Genomic DNA, 21,738 nt, shown 5'->3' on the forward strand with positions numbered 1-21,738 from the left:
CAAAAGGCTAATCATATTTATTACCGTTATGTGTCCAACGTTGTAAAGAGCGATACCATTGTTCAGCGTTTTCCTCAGGCCGAGTGGATCTCTGAGCTGGCGTGAGTGGAGGCGGGGCTAATAAGCATATTCATGGGTCCACATACACTAAATGAAGCAAGGGTGTAGAGTTACATTCAAGCTATTTTAAGGCATGATGACTCTGTCATGGTGGTTTAGTTGTTATATAGTTATGCTACCAATTAGAGACATTTTAGGACAGTTAATATCCTAATATCCTATCCAATATCTACAAGTTAGACCAACACAATTGATTTATATTATTTACATTGTTTAAGTCTGTTCTCTTCAGAGCAACTGTACAAAGAAGAAATGTAGCTTAGTTTGACTTTGTGTGGTAGTGTCATATAACATAAGCTTTCTTTATTTTGCAAAAGCAAACAAATGATAAACAGGGGGCTAGAATTAGCATGCTTGGCCATAAATAGTATTTCATAGAGCATCCTCTGAAAATAAACCAGCTGTACAGGCCAGTCCAGAGGCTAGATTTAGTCCAGTTCCCCTGAGTGTAGTAGACAGGCTGAGGGGTTTTACTCTTGTCTACACAGCAATTTACCGCCACGGGAGACACTTAGCCAGACCAACTTGGCCGCTCACTCTGGGAAAAATCCTGTTAACATCACGTTTTCGTGTCTCACACATTTTCTCATGGGCTGCATGTAGACAAATATACACCAACACAATGTTTTGGGACTGATTACCCTTAAAATACATGAATGTGTCTTTTTTTGTGATGCATTGTGATTAATAGTAAGGTTTCTTATGTATCCATAATGCCCTAATGTGCATGTTTAGTCTCATCCATCTTTGTTTTCCTACCATTGACTGGCTGCGGAGATGCAGCAGTGCCCTTTTTGCTGCTCTTTGGAGCACTTGGTGCCGTTTCTCTTATCGCTGCAGCGCAGGGCTTTTTTATGCCGTTCTGGCCGCTCGGCTAAAATGCGCAGAGATCTATTGCTCCCTCGATGCTTTTAACAATCTCATTTGCTTTCCTTCCCTCCCTGTTTCCCCGTTTGCTTGCGTCTCCTCATCCACGTGCATTTAGAGTACAGTCACCCTGACAACTCCAACAGCACTCAAGGACTTTTTTAGATTATCCTTTTTATAAACTTCGTTCTCTGATTTGCGCTGTGCGCTTTATTTTGATCTTTAATGCTTTCCACACATCACCAGTCTCAGCAGAGAGGAAATTGTTATGTGAAGGAGGAATGTTTCCCTGATTAAGTCTGTACTGAGTATTGGAAGGAGTTTTATAGATGATATGAGTGTGTGTGTGTTTGTGTGCGAATAATTCTTCACTTGAACAGCTCATCTAGCTGGGCACAGCTTTGGGCTTTTGACACCACTGAAGCTGCCATGTCAACAGAGGGGTGACAAGATACCATAGCCAAGCAGCCAAGCCAAGAGTTTAGCTGGCTGACTGAGCCAGACTGTGTGTGTGTGTTTGTTGTGTGATCTCCCCAGAGGTACATCTGCTCCATGGTGAGAGGACAGAGTGGAACATTTATCATAGCTTTGAGGAGAAAACAACATGTCACATACACACACACACACACACACACAAACACACACACACACACAAACACACATGCACACCTCCCAAAAGCTGGTTGCAAGCTGTCTCGGAGTCACAAACACAGATGGAGAGAAACGGAGGTCGCCGAGAGAGTAGAGTTTGAGATGGATGGGGGTTGGTGGGAGATCTAAACGTCCCCGTCCTCAGAGAGTCGTGTCCAGGTACCACATTGTGTCCATGAGCAACTTGGCCAGTGCACCCTGACAGCCAACCATATGCCTGGAATAAATCTCTCCGGCAATCATGGCTCCTGTCGAGACGTATCAGATGTGATCAACTGAGACAAGTGGCACAAATTATGCTCAATCCTTTAATCACTGAGATTGATGTTTAAAGCTGGGGTTTAATCGTAATGTCTCTACCAACTTCTCCTCTCGTATGTAAAATTGTGCTGATTGTAAAATGCAGAAATGTCAATAGAACTGCAGCAGTAAGGCCAATTACATTCATGATGAGACACCACTATTAAAATGCCTGATATATGCCGCATTGATGATGCTACAGGGTTTTTTACTGTGTTTGCAATGAGAAGCTCAGAGGTAAATACTGAATAAATACCTGATATATAAGCCTGTCCACCCTCACTGACTGATCTGCCTCGCTTCTGTTTAACAGAACTGGATCTTTGTCGTTTTTTTGTTGCTTTAAATTCACCTAAAAATGAAAATTCTGTCATTGTTTACTCGTTGTTTCAAACCTGTATGACTTTCTTTCTTCAATCTGTGGAACAAAAAAAGAAGATATTTTGAAGAATGCTGGTAACCAAACAGTTTTGGTGAATTCCATTTTATGCCCCCCCCCCCCCCGCCAACTGTCCATTTAATAGAGCTTTCGGAAAGACAAATCAAGACTTAGTATTTGCAGATGTTAATACAGAAACCTATTTATCAGTTTATTTCTCCTCTCAGTCACAGACCTAGCATTAGACCCTACTAAAATATAAATAAACTATGACATAAATGTACGTCAACACATTCAATAATACTGTGTGTTTCAATACACTTTAGTGGCCTTTAAAGAGATAGGCCACCCAAAACTGAAAATTACCCTTGTGATATTTTTTTCCCCTTTGGAACATAAAATAGGTTATTTTGAGAAATGTCTGGTTTGTTTTGGTGTTTATTTTGTTATGGTTTATTGCAGATGTTTACACATTGAATGTTAAATTTAAAATGTTTAATTTCCGTTACTTTAAAAATTATTTCTTTAGATTCTGCCCATTAAAGTACAAACTCAAAACTCCAGAAAGATGTAGAAAATGTATTTCAGCAGGCCTCACCTTATAAAAACGACGAGATGCTCAATCCATCCCCTCAGAGGGAATGTTTGAGTGAAGCTGAGGAAATTTAATTGAGGCTCAGTGGGTTTAATTGAGTCAGGGAAAAGTTAAAGCCTGGATTGATTAAGTTTGATGGCGGCTCGCTAAATGTCACCAGGCTTTTCCGTCGTGGTGACGATTTATTTTTTTTGTCTGAGAGAGGGTTAACACCTCCATTTGATCAAATCTGATCTTGAAGAGATGGGAGTTAAACAGGCAGTGCTGGAAGCTACAAGGGATACTGTATTCTTTTGCACCGCTTGACTATATTTTCTCATTTACAGCTTCAATTTTTCCACCAGATACAGATTGTCAAGTGTCTCTGGAGAGTCTGTGTCGGGTGTTGGAAGAAAAACACCCACTGTAGATATTTTATTGTATTTTATTTTTTCACCTCAGCATCACTATGGGTACTGGAATTTGTGAATAAGCTCTCATAGGGAAGGTTTCAGCATGCTGTCAGACCTGAAAACAACAGGAATCCAACAGTTACAGAACATTTTAGCCTCCTTTTGTTGAAGTTGACTCATACTTGTCTCTGCATGTGGAACGGCAGGTGGGCAGAGAAGAAAACACACTCCCGCTAAGTATCTAACAAGCTTTCAGGTTGTCGGGGCTTAGAATGTTTTACAGCTCTTTGTTTCAGGTGAAGCATGTGGCGCTGTGCATGTATTTCAGGGCTCAGTTCGATGGTGAAGAGATGATGGGAACAAGAAACTTATAGGGGTGCCAGCCAGGTAATGGTCCAATGAGAGATTTTAACCCACAGAGTGGCTAATGCTTTAGATAACAGGAAGAACTATAATTTTCCTATGATTTGTTTGTGAACTTGCCACAGTATACCAAGAATTTGAGCCACCACATATTCCATTACAGCTGCAGAACTAGATAAATGGTTTGAATGCCTGCATTTGAAACGCTGTAACCTCTAATATTTGCTACAACTTTACACATATTAAATCACATATTTTTGATATGAGTAAAGGGCCATTCAAATGAATGCATTTTTGAGTTTAAAAACATGATGGGAAGTGGAATAAAAAAATAAATAAAAAAAACTCGAGTTTGAACTTGTCATCTGCGAGATACTGCAAAAGATACAAGAGGCAAGCGCAGTGGTCAAGCACGTCTGTCTAGCTCATGTTTACATCGAAAAACCATGGAGAAGTAGTCCTGTGGAATGCAAAAATGAGTTCTGTGTAAACTGCCCTTAAGTTAGAAGTATTGAGAGACAAAGAAAAGGAAGGGTTGACATCATTGAACCACTATAGTAGCACAAAAACTATCCTTAAGCAGAGCATCTAATCATCGCCAGCAGGTGTAGGCATTTCTTTCAAATCCCCAATACAATAAAACAATTTTACTGTAACCACTGGCTATTCTATGTCTGGACACATTTTGTACAGTCTGTCTTTCCCTTAGCTCACCCTCTCCATCCTATTCTATCACATTTTTCACAGGTATTACTTTCACTTTATGTCCTCAGTGTAACTCATCTCTGGAAAATGTTCTGAAGCTAGCATTACCTTCTGTGAGGAGTTAAATCTATCTAACCCCCTACAGATACAGTGGCCCCAAGAACGAATTATGGTCCTGCGAGGCCCCGGGGCACTAGCTGCTTGAGGCGTCCCATCAAAAACAAATAATTACACACACACCTTGTAAGGAATAGGCTTACAAGAAAAGTGCAAGCTTTGTTTAAAAGGGTATACAGTATGATAACCTACAAACTACAAGAATTTAGTTGCCCATTTTCACATAAGAATTAAATAGGATAAAACAAGATGTTATGGTATGTTTTATGGACAGATTTCCATTCTGCGGTTGAGACATTTTGCCTCAATCATATTTGTAACTTTATATATCAGAATTTCTTTTCATAATTGCAGTTTTACTACTTTTACCCCCAAACTCTTAATATATTTCAAGGCTTCTTGTCTACGTATAATAGAACAGGATGGCCTAACTCTTGTAATACTCAAACAAATGAAGCAATGTTTTAAGTCATACAAATTAATTAGCAATGCACTGAAAAAATGATTTGCATACAGTATCTGTAGATAAACATACTACAAGAACACCAACCTTGTGCTTTAGAAGTTAGAAATGAGATTCAATAACACATACTGCTGCATTCTCCACCGATATTGCAAATACTGCTGCAACAAAAGCAGTGTAATAGAGCTAATGGCAAGCTTCACTGCGGCTTCGATTTAACCCTTAAATGCATGAATGTTTCGCCAATCATTATTACATATTTGGGTCTTTAGCGATTCTACAGAATTGGTTCAAAGTCAGAGTTGGAAACGTCTTGAAAAAAAGGTGTCTTTTTCCACAAATTTTGTATGTGTGTAAATTGTATAATATCCAAGGTACACATTTCTAGTAATTGTGCAGTTAATTATCCTATTGTGGCATTTCATTGCCATTGGCTCGTTTTATATACTCGAAGATGACAGGCTTTCTAAGCGAAACCCCATTCGTCGTCATCCGACGTAACTCGGAGTGACAACGAAAGGGAATGATTGTTATATTGTTTATAATGAATTGATTGAAGAATACTAAGAAGGTTGATGTCTAACTTTAAAAAATGAATAAGGAGGAGGGTAGTGAATGACGTCCCAGGTCACTATAGACCCGAGGTATGCATTTAAGGGTTCAAATGTGCCAGCTACTTAACATCCAGTCTGGCTTTTTTTACAATACAGATTTATTCAATGGAGATGACTTTGGAGATGACTATGAGTTTCAAAAGTTTAGGGATTAATGCCTAACAGTAGCAGAAATTTCATAATTTCTCTCTCTGTATATATATATATATATATATATATATATATATATATATATATATATATATATATATATATATATATATATATATATATATATATATATATATATATATATAGCTATATATATATATAGCTCAGCATGTGGTTCTTTGAAGTCTTATTAAAGATCTTTAATGAGGCAGGAGGATATGAGTGGAAATTAAGATCGTCCTCTTACACTCTTGCATATAGAGATGTGCAGACACCATGAGATCAGTGAGATCCAACCTTCTTATTTTCTCTAAACCAGAAAAACAATCAACTTCCTTATGTGAACAGAACATTTTGCCCTCCTATTATATTTTTAGAGTTGTCATCTGTCACGGTGTTTATCTTTGGTAATCGGGTTGTTTCAGCTCAGTAGCTGGTGTAATGTGCTGGTAATCTGTAGGTTGTGAGTTTGTGTTCCAGAAAATTCTGTGCTGCCCTTGAGCAAACCACTTAACACAATCCACAGCCCATTTTGCTACCAGATAGATCTTACACTCATGTTTGCTTAATCACACCATGGTCATATACAAATTGGAATATGCATTGGAATTTTTAAATGTTTTATCTTTATGTTGCAGATAAATATCTGGGGAACATGTTGTTAAGTTATGGACGGACCCTTAGCGTGACATTTACGGCTGAGCTGGAGGAACTCTTGCCCAGAAGTGTGACCGTGTTGCTGGAGGGCTCTGGAATATTGGTTTCTACTGATTTGTACTCTAAACAGGATCCTTATTCCCCACTGGAGAAGACACCCATCAACACCTTCACTCTCAGGTGTGTGTGTGTGTGTGTGTGTGTGTGTTGTGTGTGTTATTCCCCACTATTCACTTACATGTGGCCAGATTATTAGTATTCAAACTGAAATGTTTTCAAGTTTTAGCTGTAATTTTAGGCACAAAATGAAGAAACTATGTATTTATCATTGATTTGTCACAGGACTGCACTACATGTTTAGATATATAATATATAGAAATATATATGTGGTTGTTCTCATGGAAGTGTAAGACGCACCTTCACTGCTAAAAGCTAGATATTACAGCGTTTTCCACCGTTTCCATTTACTGTAGCACTGACAACTTGTGAATTGATCACCAAAAAAAGCACCTTAATACCAGGTGGAAACAGGGCTATGCTATAGGGATTGCTTAAAATAGGTGTTCTTTTGTGTTTTCCGAGGAAGGTATTTTAGTTTCCATGGCAGACTGTAACATTTTTTCCATTGAGACCACATGGCTTATTATCAAGTATTTTTTTATAATTCTAATTGTGTGAATAACATGAATAAACATTACAAAACAAATTGTGGTTTCAGTCTCGAAATCTGTTGTGTGTTTCAGCATATGACACTTTTACTTGGAAGGCTTACTTGAAGGTTTTTTGTTCATGGCAGCTTTTTCATTTGCATTTAATGTTTTGACAGGTACTGTCCTACCAGAGTGACAAGAAAATGGATAAAAAATGTCCCACGATTCATTCATTCATACAGAGACATTCCTAATTGCATTGACTTAAATTGACTAGACCTAGTGTGCCTTAATGAAGAGCCTTGGTTTTACGTAAAATAAAGTCTAAGGGACAATGTTTTCTCTAGAAAAACACTAGTTATCGTAGCAGACACAGTCACGTTTCTAACTATTATGTTTCTGCTTTCCAGGTTAACAGAGAAGGACGTAATTCCATCTATAGCCCCATTTGAATTTCTCAGAATGCTTTACAATCTAACTGCTCTACACATCAGCAATGCAGGGGGCCAGAACTGTAAGTCATTGTTTATATGTGTGCACATTTATGCAAATATGTAAGGAAAAGACTGGCACTGAAATGCAATCAATTGCAGGCTAAGAGAAATTTATTTAAAACAGTGAAAGCAACAAGCATTTTAAACTTGGTAGAATGGACTGTACTGTATTCAGTGATTGATTAGAAGTCTAGAGGAGCCTTTAACTGCCAAGTAGAAAGCATCACATAGTGGAATACACAGTATAGCTGAGTGAATTATAGGTGTGAATGTTCTTCATTGTGGCATGAATTCATCCTTTTATTTTTCAAAATGTAAATTACCATATGTTGTTTTGAGCAGATCAAAAGATTGACATAGAAATAATAATGTAATGATGGGTTTGCTTTTCATTCTGGAAAATTTACAAAGGATTTAACATTTACATTGCTAACAAGGATTGCACTTAACATTGCTCCTGTGTAATGATTGTGATTGTGATAAGGACTTATTAAATGTAATTCTAAATGAATTAATGAAATAATTTATATATAATATAAAATAATTATAAATATCAATATAGTGCCTACATTTTTAACTTCTATAGATTTAATAAATAAATATCACATAAAAAAGTAAAATAGACAATAAAACTCTTATTTTAACCCTCTGGGGACCACAAACGCGCCCGCGCGTTTTGCTCGTTTTTTTTTTTTTAGCAATGAAAATAAACACTAAATGCTCTGTTAATTTTGATCTTTCATTTTCGTGTAATACATCAATCGATCCTGTTCAGTTTCTATTTTTTTTTCTGTATACTCACAATAAAAATAAAGTGTTTTGCTTTTTGACAAATAAAGAAAAATTAACATGATGCGATTTCTGCCTTCTTTCTGTCAGTAAACTCCCATTTGAAACGCGTTCGAAAATGATCTATAACTCCGCGAAAATTCAGTCAAACAGGCAAACAGACCCACGGGCATAAAGCTTGAGATCGCATCTTTTAAATGAAGTCATTTATATAAAAAACAAATATTCTCAGCTTCTGTAATCTGTATAAAAAGAGAGCGACTCCTGTCGAGCTCATTAGGAGCTCATTCACAGTAATGTGACCACTCCCCGGAGAGCGCGTGCTATTCAAACGCAAATTCTGAGAACTATTTCAGAGCTGTGAAACGCCCACATCAGCTGTAAACAAAGCGCGTCGCGACTCCTCGTGAGTGAGACATTATAGCCTACCTTATGGAGAAAATATTCCTCAGAACAGTGCTGATGAGGAGCAATATCTCCTGAAATGAGGAGCAGATTCCGCTGAGGAGTGAGGTAGGCTGTTTTCTTTTCTCACGTGTGGAATAACGTTATGGAATAATGTTAGTGTAGGCCTATGTAAACCGCAAAAAGATGAATCGCATTTCTATAATATGAGTCATATTATGAGCCTTTCTGTGAGATGAATGAAGGGAACATATTTGTAAAGACTGTTTAGCCTAAATATGAATCGCGCGTCTGTGTGTGAAAGAATAAACTGCTTTGCTATAGCCTACTGAGATGAGTAAAAATCGACTGGAATATGTTGAAATAAAATGTATTTGTATAAGCAACGTATTAAACTGCAAAAAAAATACTATTTTTGTCAAAAATAAATTCATAGACTAAGATGTTAGATGTTCCAATGTTGGCTATATTCAAACTAATGAATACATATGATAAAATGTAGGCCTTTTTTTACAAAGAAAGAGTACACTTGAACTATTGTTGAAATTGTAATTATTGTTGTAATTGTAACATTTTGAATAAAATAGCAAAACATATTTACAAGAGAGATGTAAGCGAAATCTTAAATGATCAATATAAGTCTTCTTTTAAATACATCTTTTGTCCTTGCATTGTGGCTCAGTCAGTTCCACACCTGAGTGAATGGCTCATTATACAGAGTGGGTGGGACATTCATAATCTAAGGTGTAAACTACTCCTCCCCCTCGCTGGCTTTCCAAGCAAAACCTGTTTTACACCATTTAAATCAATGTATTTTTTTTTGTGAACGATAAAGCAAGACTATTTTTACATCATTTTGAAGCTAGAACTCAAAGGGACAACATCAATTAGTCAAAAGTCTTGTGGACACATATTTAATATGTGTTTTGTGGTCTTAATTCAGCAACTTTCATTTTAATTTTTTTCAATAACCACGCATAAACATTATTCTCTTAAAAATACAAACATCTACATACACGTTGCTCGCATATTATGGTAGCCCTGTTTGTGCTATATAGAGTGAATTTACACCTTTGCCATTAACATGTTTATAAATAACTGAAAAAAGCACAAATGTCAAGGCATGTCAGAACATCTCAAGGACCCCAAAAACAGCTTGGTCCCCAGAGGGTTAAATAAATAAGTTAAACATTTTGAAGTCCAATTTTTAGACTGGAGCAGAACAGAAAGCAGCAGACATCTTCACTCAAAAAAAAAAAAAAAAAAAAAAAAAAAAAAATACATTAAGAATGAATACTGCAATATTTGAGTCTGAGACAAACAGTTTGATATACGGAGGAACACTGTGAATATATTTTCTCACACTCTCTGTGTCTCTCTCTCGTCTGTTTTCTTCATCAAAAGAAGTAAATTACAGCCTACCAAAGAGCATAATTATTCCTCTACCACATCCTTCACTGGCAGGTCCTCTTACTGATTCTTGGAAACTAGTGTGCTGAAATATGTGCATGTGTTTGAACTGCTCTCCCTTTCTTCTACAATGTACACATGATAATCAGTTTGTCTATTTGAACACACAAATACAACTGCCGGTATCTCTCAAAAGCACACATAAACATTGTTCTTTCTGGCCATGTCCTGATATGAAAGTTGAGATGATAGGACTCTGAGAACCTGGGAAGGAGAGAGTTGAGGTGAGAGAATCTTGAACTGTGTACAGCCTCCCTCTATCACTATTTATTAGGCGGTATGGATCCCTGAGAGAAACAAAGACCCACTCACCTTCACCATATTCCACCTCTCCCCACTCAGCCCTTATTGATTAATTCATTCCTTGTTCATTTATTTATACAGTGATCAAAGATTCTATCTGCTTGCACCCAGTGGTCCTGATGTCTGTCTGTGTGTAAGCAAAGGTGAGAGAGAGGCAGAGGGGAGCTTTAGTAGGCAAGCTATGCAAGCTACATCGTGAGGGCAATTACAAGTGGACAGGACACTGTGATTTCACATTCAGTGTAGCTCCATTGTGCAATGCTCTTTCCAAATCCATCAGATCGGCTAAAACCTTCTTTACCTTCAGAGAAAAAAAACACAACTCTTCCATGAGCACTTTACTTATTGGGCCCTATCTTGCACCCAGCGCAATTGACTATACACCGACACATGTATCATTCCTATTTTGCAAATTTATTTTTAAATTAGGGAATGAACTTGCGCTCCTGGGGGCGGTTCAGTGAAAAGAGAAGGCGTGTTCCGGCGCAAACGTTTCCTGGTGCTATTTTGCAGTTCCAGAAAACAATTCCGCCACAGACCAGGAAAAACCTAGTCTAAAGTCAGTGACGCGTTATTCAGATGCTATTTTAAGGGCGCATGCTTGGCCATAATGTAGCGTGTGCACAACGCGCTAACACTTTGCTTCTCTCATCTACACAAACATACATAATTACAAGGAAAAATATTCCACATGAGGGAAATCATTAACATGGCAGAAAAAATTGGCATAAATCTAGCTTACACATTTAGCCAAATTATTATACGCCTGTTTAACCGAAGCTAATTTGGGTTGGTTTCTCCCATCCCCATACAATGTCACTTCTCTGTCTTTTACGGCCCTGACGAGAATGTCGGTCTCCTCGGCTGTGAACCGCTCCTGGCGTGTGCCTGGCAAATCCGACGTTATAATAGCAACCCGCCATGGAACAAGCGCACCTGCTTTTATAGGGAATGTGAGATGACACTCTCATTTATTTCACGTTACGCCCAAACCACACCTATGAGTAATGTAGCAACTTCAGACCAACCCATTTTAGATCCAAGATCCGCCCACAAAGGTACTTGCGTTTCGCGTTTGATACTTGCATTTCAGATCGTTAAAATAGGGCCCATAAAGTCTTTCTGTCACACAGTGCCTCAATACATTTTACTGTTATGGCACTTCTTTGTGCCCAAAGGATTAGAAGCATGATTATTTAATTTAATTTAATTTAATTTAATTTAATTTAATTTAATTTAATTTAATTTAATTTAATTTAATTTAATTTAATTTAATTTAATTTAATTTAATTTAATTTAATTTAATTTAATTTAATTTAATTTAATTTAATTTATTTACACTAATGTTTAACCATTTGGGGTAAGATTTGTTATATTTTTGAAAGACTTTAAAATTACAGCAAAGCATATAATGTTATTGTCAGGGTTATGTTTGTTTTTAGTTTGGTTTCCCTGTTCTGTTCATGTCTGAGTATGTTATCTTTTAATCAGTTAATTAGTTCAGGTGTGTCTTGTTAATCAGTCTTGTTAGCTCCCCTTGTTTTCCATGTATAGAAGCCCTCAGTTTCTGTCTGTTCTTTGTCAAGCTTTTGTTAACCTTACGGGTATGTGGTATGTTTCTCCTTGTTGATTCTCCTGTTTGTTTGGATTGTTCTATTAAATTTCTTCTGAAGATAACTCCTTCCTCATCAGCTTTAATACAGCCACAGCTTGTGACAGCTATATTGATAATTTAATATTAATAATGAAATATTTATATTAATAATAAAAATATTGTTTATAAATATATATATATATATATATATATATATATATATATATATATATATATATATATATATATATATATATATATATATATATTACAATGAAATTTATTCTTGTGATGGAAAAGTTGAATTTTCAGCATCATTACTCCAGTCTTCCTTCAACAGAGGTGGACAAAGTACACAACTTCCTTACTTGAGTGAAAGTACAGATACTGCTGGTCAAATATTACTCTTGTTACAAGTATAAGTTGTAAGGACCCATTTTTACTTACTAAAAGTACAGAAGTACTCGTTTTTAAAAGTACTTAAGTATCAAAAGTAAAAAGTAAATGTCAATGCATTGTTTTGTTATTGTTGCATTGTTGTATGTAATAGTTATAGTACCTTATGCCTCTGAATCTATGCCAGCCTACCTACCCTCATTTCAATATCAAATTTGTTTCTAGAACACAGTTTCAGTAGTGGGATTGAATGTGAGATTGAATAAGTGCACTCATTGAAGTCAGAACCCCACGTCAGATTGACAAAATACAACGTCTGTCCGACATTGACGTCAATCTGACATCGGGTTCCGACGTGGGGTTCTGACTTCAATCCAACGTGGGGTTCTGACTCAATCCGACTTTCATTTCCAACCAAAATGCAACCCCTTGCAAGTTTGGAACCAAAATCATCCCCTGACTGACATTACTACTTTCTACTCAAGGACCTTGACAGAAATGTAGTGGAGTAAAAAGTGCAATATTTGTCTTTCAAATGTAGTGAAGTTAAAGTAAAAAGTTTCCAGAAAAAAAATATACTCAAGTAAAGTACTGATAGTCAAAAAGTGTACTTAAGTAAATGTACTTTGTTACTGTCTTCAGTGTCACATGATCCTTCAGAAATCATTCTGATATGATCTGATTTGGTGTTGATTTGAAAAAAAAAACATTTTTATTATTAACAATGTTGAAAACAGTTGTGCTGTTTAATATTTTAGCAAAAACCATGTTACATTGCTTCAGGAATCTTTGATGAATAGAAAGTTCAAAAGAACAACAATTATTTCAATTAAAAAAAAAAAATTAGTCTCTTTTGATCATTTTAATGAGTCCTTGCTGAATAAATGACTCAATTTCTTTACAAAAATATTTCTGACCCCAAATTTTTGTGTATTTATTTATTAGTAGGTTGTACAAATATTGTAGGTAATGTATTTTTTTCTTGTTTTCAGACACCTCTCAACTCTCCAGGGTAACCCTTGAATCTGCAGACCAGACAACCTACCAGCCTGATGTGGTTCCACATGCTCCATGGGTGGAGGTGTGTACTTGTCCCACAGGATTCACAGGGCTGTTCTGTGAACTCTGTGCTCCTGGATTCACCAGGGAGACTCCTAATGGTGGACCCTTCTCCCCATGTATACCTTGCAACTGCAATCAACATGGGACCTGCCATCCTGAGACAGGTGGGTAGTGTGTTTGTTTATTAGCATGCAGTCTGTACACAGCTTCCATGCATGATGTCTTTAAATTATACATCATATACTGTTTCCCCACCATAACAATGTTCCTTGAAGCCAAGTCGGTTGTGGCAGCCAGCTTGGTATCACCTCTGAGCAGATATTTCCTATGTAGATCCCAGTAGCTCATTACCACTTAAAATAGTCTAGAAAATCTGAAAATATTTTGTTGCAGAATGCTGAACACATTTACAATTTATTATTGATTCAATTTATACAAAAGTATGGGTAACACTATAGTTTAGGGTCCAATTATCACTATTAACTAGTCGGTTATTAGCTAGGACATTAGCAGTTTATTAGTTCATTACATATTAATGACTTATTCTGCATGACCATATTCTACATCCCTTAATCCTTCCTTATTCCTACTCAATACCTAAATTTAACTACCACCTAACTAACTATTAAAAAGCAGTAATTAGGAGTTTATTGAGGGAAAAGTTTGTTAGTTATAGTGAGAATTGGACCCTAATCTAAAGTGTTAGCGAAGTATGTTTTGGATGAATATTTTGGTGGGGCTCTGTCCCACCTGCCCTTAAGGTGATGATACACAGGGCAACTTTTTGAGGAATGTTGCTGGGCAATGTTGCCATCAACGGGCAACCAGATGAGACACAGGGCCCACGACCAATCTAAATTATCCAGATAGAAATTTACTGAACATTTTCAATGGGAAAGTGCCCAAGCAACAATCGCTCGGCAAGATTGCCCAGCAACATTGCTCAAAAAGTTGCCCTGTGTATCATCACCTTTACAGATGAGCTGCGGCTGGTAGATACACTAACATTCAGAAGTTTGAAACACTAAGACATTTTTTGAAAGGAACTGGCACTTACAGTATTCATCCAGGATAATAATTTCTAATCATTTATCATGCAAGTGTCAGATGTGGCTTTTTCTTTTAGCTCTTCCTAAAGGCCAGCAGCATCTTCTTTTGACTGTGGCAGATAAAGCTGGTGTTAGTGTGTGCTCTTCAATGAAGCTTCAAGCACCAGGGGGCTTTTTCTCAAACTACAAACTCTCATGTACACTTCTGTCACTGTGCTGGTTAGATCGTGTTTGCTTTGTTCTTGTATACGGAATAGCCTTCATCTCTCATAAAAACAATATAATGACGTGAGAAAAATGTGTTTGTGTTGGGCCATTTATTAACCGAAATTTCATTTGAAAATGTACAGTGACTTACAAGAAATGCATGTGTATTTACTACTTTAACAAGTAAAAAGGACAGTTCTAAAAAGTTCTGCTGTTTCCACAGTTCATTAAGCAGCACAACCATTTTCAAATGTGCTAATAATAAGAAAAGACTCTTGAATACCAAATCAGCACATTAGAAGGATTTCTATAACACAAGCATCAACAAAAAAAACAGGTAATCCATCTATCAAAAATATGATTTGCTCTTTTATCTTAAAGATATAACTTCTATTCCTACAGCCACCATATAGACCGCTGCAGTTTCTCCAAATTTATTTAAGTCATGGTCTGCTTATACTGTGTCTGACTTCCAAACACATTTTTATACCTCCAGCACAATAACTCAAATGTTCCTCTCACAATCCTCTTCTTGTTCCTGTCATTTTCTGTATTGCTTCCCCTTGTTCCTCTCTCACTTTTTCATTCCTCCTCTTGTTCTTTCCGTGACCCTATTAGCAGAATGGCAGGCTGTCTTTCTGTACAGGGTAGATAGTTCACGCTCGCTACTCTTTCCTCTATTAGACCTGCGAGCCAACCACCGACTAATTAATTGTAATGTCGATTGCACAACAAACAGTGTTTATTTGTGCCTGTCTCCTTTCAGCGACGACTCCTGGCATGGATTTGAACGTTTGTCCTCCCATCTTTCTCTCTCTCTCTCTCTCTCTCTCTCTCTCTCTCTCTCTCTCTCTCTCTCTCTCTCTCTCTCTGTCTCTCTTTCACACTGATGAGTAATTTCACTCTCTTAATATGCGGCAAATTAAACCTCCATCGTTCTTATTATGAGCGTAATGTGTGATTAGTTTGGTACAAGTCTTTAACATTACAAATTAATGTCAGACATGACTTTATCTACCACTCGAGGTAGGCAAAAGGTTGAAGCAGAGTGAGAGTGTGCGAGAAAAAGGGAGGGAATGGAAGGAAGAAGGAACTAGGGGATTCAAAGCAATAGGAGATCAAGGGGGGCAAAAGATCGAACGAAAGTATGCACAGGAAATCTCCAACTCCCAGGAGAAAAGGAGGAGCCCACTCCTTTTATTTATTTATGAACCTGTTTAACTTCAAAGCAGATTTTGCCCAAGTCACAGCGGGTGCTGTTCATTGTCATTTAGCTGCTTAAATATTTTCCAGGTTCGTAAATAGAACTAGGCCTGCAAGGTCCCTGCTGAAAACACCACGCTTATCATTAGCATATGCATACGTCACTCCTTTTTTTTTGTGCATCAAAAACTCAGTGTGTTTCAATCTCATTTCCTATTCGTAAGCCTAATTATGTTTTGTTAGTCCTTTGATGCGCATTGATTTGATCTCATTCCCGCTTAAGGAATGGTTAGTTCGCTGACAGGCCACGCCCCTTTGATTTATTATTTCCAAGTGAGAGGGTGTTTCTCACGGTAATTGTAATTGGCTGTTAATTGGTTATTAGTCTTGTCACTTAGCACAGGTGTTGTTTGTTTGGTCAGAGATAAGAGAGGAGGGAAGCTCGCCTCTTCGGGCTGAAACCAGTGGTGCTTCGTAATTGTGATATATTTAAAGTCTACCCGTTTGTGTCATTTCTATTTTCCTGCGAGCAATACAACAGATTGGAAAATGTTAATATTTGTGGCGGAAAAATGGAACTGTGGCACAGTGTTGTGCTGGAGGGCTAATGAAGTCAAGCATATGTCCTTCGGATGCACATATTTTGCGTGCGTGTGTGTTTTCTAGTCTCTTTCTTGAGTGCTTTTCCTGACCGTGTTAATTTAAGGGATCCCATCCATAAAATTAGGTGGAGAGAGCTTGTATTTGTCTTGGAAGAATGAGGGAAAGAACAGAGAGAGCAGCAGAAAAAGAGTGGCTTTCTGAGAATGGGGTTTTCATATAAATGTATTCTGTATACATTAACTGGAACGGTCACAGAGAGTGTGATAGCATTCATATCTCACCCTGGTCCATTGTGTCTTTTTAATTCTCTCTTGCTCTCACTTTCTTTCTCTCCGCATCCTTTGCGAAGTAGATGTGCGTTTGTTTTAGATCAGTAGCAAAAACAATGAATTACTTTATACTGCATAAACCACCACATACAAATAACATCCATCTATTTTTCCTAGCAAAGGATGTTTGTCTGAAAATGTACTTAATTAAAACCAGCAAACAAAGAAGAAAAAAACGCACCCACGCTTGTACAAAGAGAGTTGAATGGTCACCTCAGACTTAAATATATTCTTAGATCCACGTGTTATATGATGTCCAGTGTTCAAATGGGTTTTAAAATGTGTTTTATAAGGGTGAGTCATACATTTAAAAGGCTGGGTTTTTTTTTTTTTTTTTTTTGTATGTTCTATTCTGATTTTTTCTCTCTCTGTTCCTACTGTCATTGTTCCTATAGTGAAGCAGGCCTTATAAAAGGAGGTGAAAAAAATATAATGAAAGGACAAGGGAAAATAACTGGAAGATATTCTGTAGTGAAAAGACAACTGCGTGTGAGAAAAGACAACTGCGTGTGTAATAGAAAATTTGCAGTCTATTTTTCAGAATAGTGAGCACACCTCTTCAAGTGAAAGATTGAAGAAAGAAAGTTCAGAAGAACAGCATTTGCTTGAAATAGAATCTTTTGTAACCTTATAAATGTCTCTAATGACACTTTTCGGTCAATTTAATGTTTCCTTGCTGAATAAAAGAATTAATTAAAAAGAATTTAAAACAAAAAAATGTACTGACCCCAAATTTTTGAACGGTAGTCTATATGCTGAAAGATTGCTCAAGACAAAAGAGTAAATGGTAAAAAAAAAAAAAAAAAAAAAAAAAAACCATGAAGACATACAAACTCTTAAATAAAGGATAACTGTCGCCAAAATGCAACCTAGGGTCTTTTTGTTAATCTACCCGAGGCAAACTTTCGTTTAAAAGTATAATTACCGTATAGTTTGACCGTATTTTCGTATTCGGTCAAATTGCCTTTTGAATGGGAGTGCTTGGGGCACTTCTATGATAGCATCAAAAATCTATTTTTAAAACACTAGAAGGCTCGACACAACATGAAACTTTGCTCAAAGTATCACCAGGGGCTTTTTTACAGTCAAAAATAGTCGATGTGAATGAACTGACTGAATTTTAGTATTGCTTCTTATATGAGCATCCTTTTTCAAATACAAGGTCAATACTGATTTTCACTAACGACAAAACAACAAATGATCTGTTTTATTCCATCTTTACTCTCCTCCCTGTTACGTTGCGAGTTGTTCAAAATCTTTCTTTTTAGTAAACTCTGTGTACACAAACAATATTCTCAATGCTCGAGTTCATGTGTAGAGCCCCTGCCTGGTGATACTTCGAGCAAAGTTTCATGTTGTGTCGAGCCTTCTTAGTGTTTTAAAAATAGAAAAAAAAAATTTTTTTGATGCTATCATAGAAGTGCCCCAAGCACTCCCACTCAAAAAGCAATTTGACCGAAAAAGAAAATACGGTCAAACTATATGGTAATTATACTTTTAAACGAAAGTTTGCCTCGGGTAGATAAACAAAAAGACCCTAGGTTGCAATTTTATCCTTTAAATAAATATTTTTAAGCAACAAAAAAAAGTATTTGGCTAACCATCTGGAGCCTCCTAAATGAAAATGCTACAGTCTTATTAGCTCTATAAAGTATTGTAGACCAAACTGTACTGAATATTCTAAAGAGCTCGACCGCGTTATGACTAATGTAGTCCGACGTCTAGAGCGCCCTTTTCCCAAAGGACAGCTGCAGGGATGGATCCTTTTCATGCCTCTGTTTTTGGAAAGAGAGGGACGCCTTATTTTTACTCTCATTCTTTCACCCCTCTCAAAGAGCCAGGAAGGGCCCATGTGGAGGTTCTGACATTTAGCCACCCTGAAGAAGTGAATAATTCAGAAAGAAGAAAGGTACAAATGTCAGGTGCTGGGAATAAACTTGCCTGAAGAAATGCAAGATTTCAAATAAAGACATTGATATGATAATCCCAGCATACCTCTGGCCATGGATATCATCCTGTTTTGCATAGCACAGATGAGTCTGTACACATTTAGGATTCTGATTTGAATATAAAATTAACCTGGCCACTTTTGTGACCATTAATTGGACATAATGTAACATCAACTTGATTAATCATGATTGATAAGCCAATAAATATGGACTCTCTGTGAGAGAATGTTAAACTGATATCACTGTCAGTCGTGACGCAGTTTAAGGGAATAAGGAGACTTTTGGTTCAAAATGAAAATGAATGCAATTTCCAAGCCAGCAGCTTTTGATCTGTGCACAGGGAAGTGGTTGTTTCTCTCTCTCTCTCTCTGTGTGTGGTGTGTGTGTGTGTGTGTGTGTGTGTGTGTGTGTGTGTGTGTGTGTGTGTGTGTGTGTGTGTGTGTGTGTGTGTGTGTGTGTGTGTGTGTGTGTGTGAACCCTACATTATGGGGACAAAATGTCTGCCAGTCAATAGCTGCCACATCTGTCTCATATTACCATAAGGGCAACTTTAACATCCGCCGAGGCCGACAGACAGATGGTAGCAAGCATTTCTTTTACACTCAAACAGAATTAAATGTAACCTCTCTCACCTTCCCATTCTCCCTCCTGTCTCTCTCTTTATACGACCAGGTGTAACTGGCTCTCTGTGCTGAAAAATGTCATGTGATTAATCATTGCAGCTGTATTGCACACATTCTCATCACAGTTGCAATGCTGACAGGAATGTCATGTCATATGGGGTTAGAATTGTTGCATTATTCCAAATATATTTTTCAGCATCGCAAGATTTTTAATTGCAGCATCCAACCCCAGTACACGCTGATGCTGAGGCTCGTACTGTTACATCGCGGGTGGTCATTTTGGCATATATTTGGTATTCTACATGACATTTATTTATGTCCTATAGATATTTGTCACCGCGATTGTGCTTTAAAAGGCAAAATCATATGTTCTGTAATTTCTTACATCGTGTCTACCCCGTGCGAGGCTATCTACACTGGGCAAAGCGAATGTGCAAATCATTTGTCCTCGTGTAATCGCATGTATATGCAGACAGTTCATATCTGCAGCTAAGAAAACAGACGTCACATAGGGAAAAATGTGTTAACATTTCAAACATGCTAGTTTTACATTATTTGAAACTGCTACAGCAGCAGTGAAAAGATAATGGGGCACTATTTGCTTTTGACGCGCTGTGTCGCGTAGAGAGGGTGTTACTGATCATGATGCTCGGGATCTGTGATGATCATAATTCCCTGAGTTTATCCTGATGGAAATATAAAGAGGCCTTAAACTCCAGCAAGCGCCAAAAGATTATTACTGCTCCTTTCAAGGGTGCAAGAATCCACTTATTTGGAGTCCACTATTTGTGGATTTGTCTGCACGTCGACGCTAGAACTGTTTCAAAATCCACAGATGCGTGTGGGGATTTACAAATGCTCAAGAAGCTATTCACAAATATGCGCAGCGATTTACAGATGCACAGAAAGCGGTACACAAAAAAATGCCAGGCAGAGTTGTAAAGAAATTTGTAAATATATTTGTAAATACATTTTTATTTCTTTGTGAATTTTATACATTTTGTGAAACTCTTTACATTTATATGTGAATCTTAATCTATTTATTTGTGAATTTGATAAATTTTTGTGAATCTGTTTACATTTATTTGTGAATCTTAATCTATTTATTTGGAATAATGCAACAATTCTAACCCCATAATGTCATCTTGAAGCGTTCAGTTATGATTTGAATGAATGAATCTGGTCTAAAATTTTCCATCAACCTGTTTCCTTTGGATTGCAACATGACTGGGGTGACAATACAACTGAAATGTGAATTTTGTCACACACACACACAAAAAAAATCTTTAATGTTGTCTCAGTTAATAAGTTTGAATCTAGTGTTTGAAAAGCTTACATTTAGTTCACTCAAAAAGAAAGATCATTTCTCATCCTCACATTCTTTCCTCCATAAAACCATAAAAAACACACGTTTTCCATGCAATTAAAATAAATGAAGACTGAAACTTTCAAATAGGAAAAAAAAAAGGATGCTAAATCACCATAAAAGTATCATAAATGTGGTCCATGTTGTGTACTGTAATTCAAGTCTTCTGACTTCATAAAAAGACCACATTTTTCTTGTTTTGGTGTTTTTTGTTTGTTTTTTGCTTTGTATTGTGTTGCTGTGTAAGAGAGTGGTATTGATTTTTGTGATAGTTCAAGTTTGTCTTGGTGAAGTGATATATGGAGCGGTGGTTCTTTTAGTAAGACCGAGTTAATTTTGTTTCCTCCAGGTCAGACCGACACAGACACATATGCCTATGCACACACACTGTGTTCCCAGACCTCCCAAAGACTGAAAATAAAATGCCTCCTAAATCTAATTCAGCAGAACAAATAAACAGAGGAAAAGGAACACGGCCGAACCCAGCTGCTTATAAAATCAGACAAAAAACAAAAACCCAGACACCCCTTCCGTCTTTCTTTAAAGACTCCAGACTTCCTTATGAACTAAGGTGCTTTTCATTGAAGTTATCACACACTGGTTCCCGTTATTGATCTCTCGGTCCATCTGTCTGTTCTTCTCTGCCTATTGCTCTTTTCTCTTTTTTTCCTCTGTCTCTGATTTGGATCTATTAATGGCAGTCAAAATCTCTTATATCACAATGATGGCACACTGGCTTATAAGGCAGTATGTGTTCCAAGATTTTCGTGTGTGTGTATATATTATGTATATATAGACTTAAATGTGTGTGTGTGTGTGTGTGTATATGTGTGTGTGTGTGTGTGTGTGTGTGTGTATACTGTATGTACAATT

The 21,738-nt window shown here is 37.0% G+C and overlaps 1 protein-coding gene across 1 annotated transcript in view; it reads left to right on the forward strand.

The window, feature by feature from the left end:
- Positions 1-21,738, forward strand: part of lamc3 (laminin, gamma 3) — a 76,026-nt gene that overhangs the window by 33,523 nt on the left and 20,765 nt on the right. Inside the window, exons 10-12 of the mRNA XM_084113854.1 lie at positions 6,355-6,553; positions 7,434-7,537; positions 13,467-13,700. Coding sequence (XP_083969980.1) covers positions 6,355-6,553; positions 7,434-7,537; positions 13,467-13,700 — 537 coding nt within the window. The remainder of the gene's footprint in view (positions 1-6,354; positions 6,554-7,433; positions 7,538-13,466; positions 13,701-21,738) is intronic.

This window comes from Abramis brama (genome assembly GCF_963993115.1).
Source record: "Abramis brama genome assembly, chromosome: 5".
Taxonomy (NCBI): Eukaryota; Metazoa; Chordata; class Actinopteri; order Cypriniformes; family Leuciscidae; genus Abramis; species Abramis brama.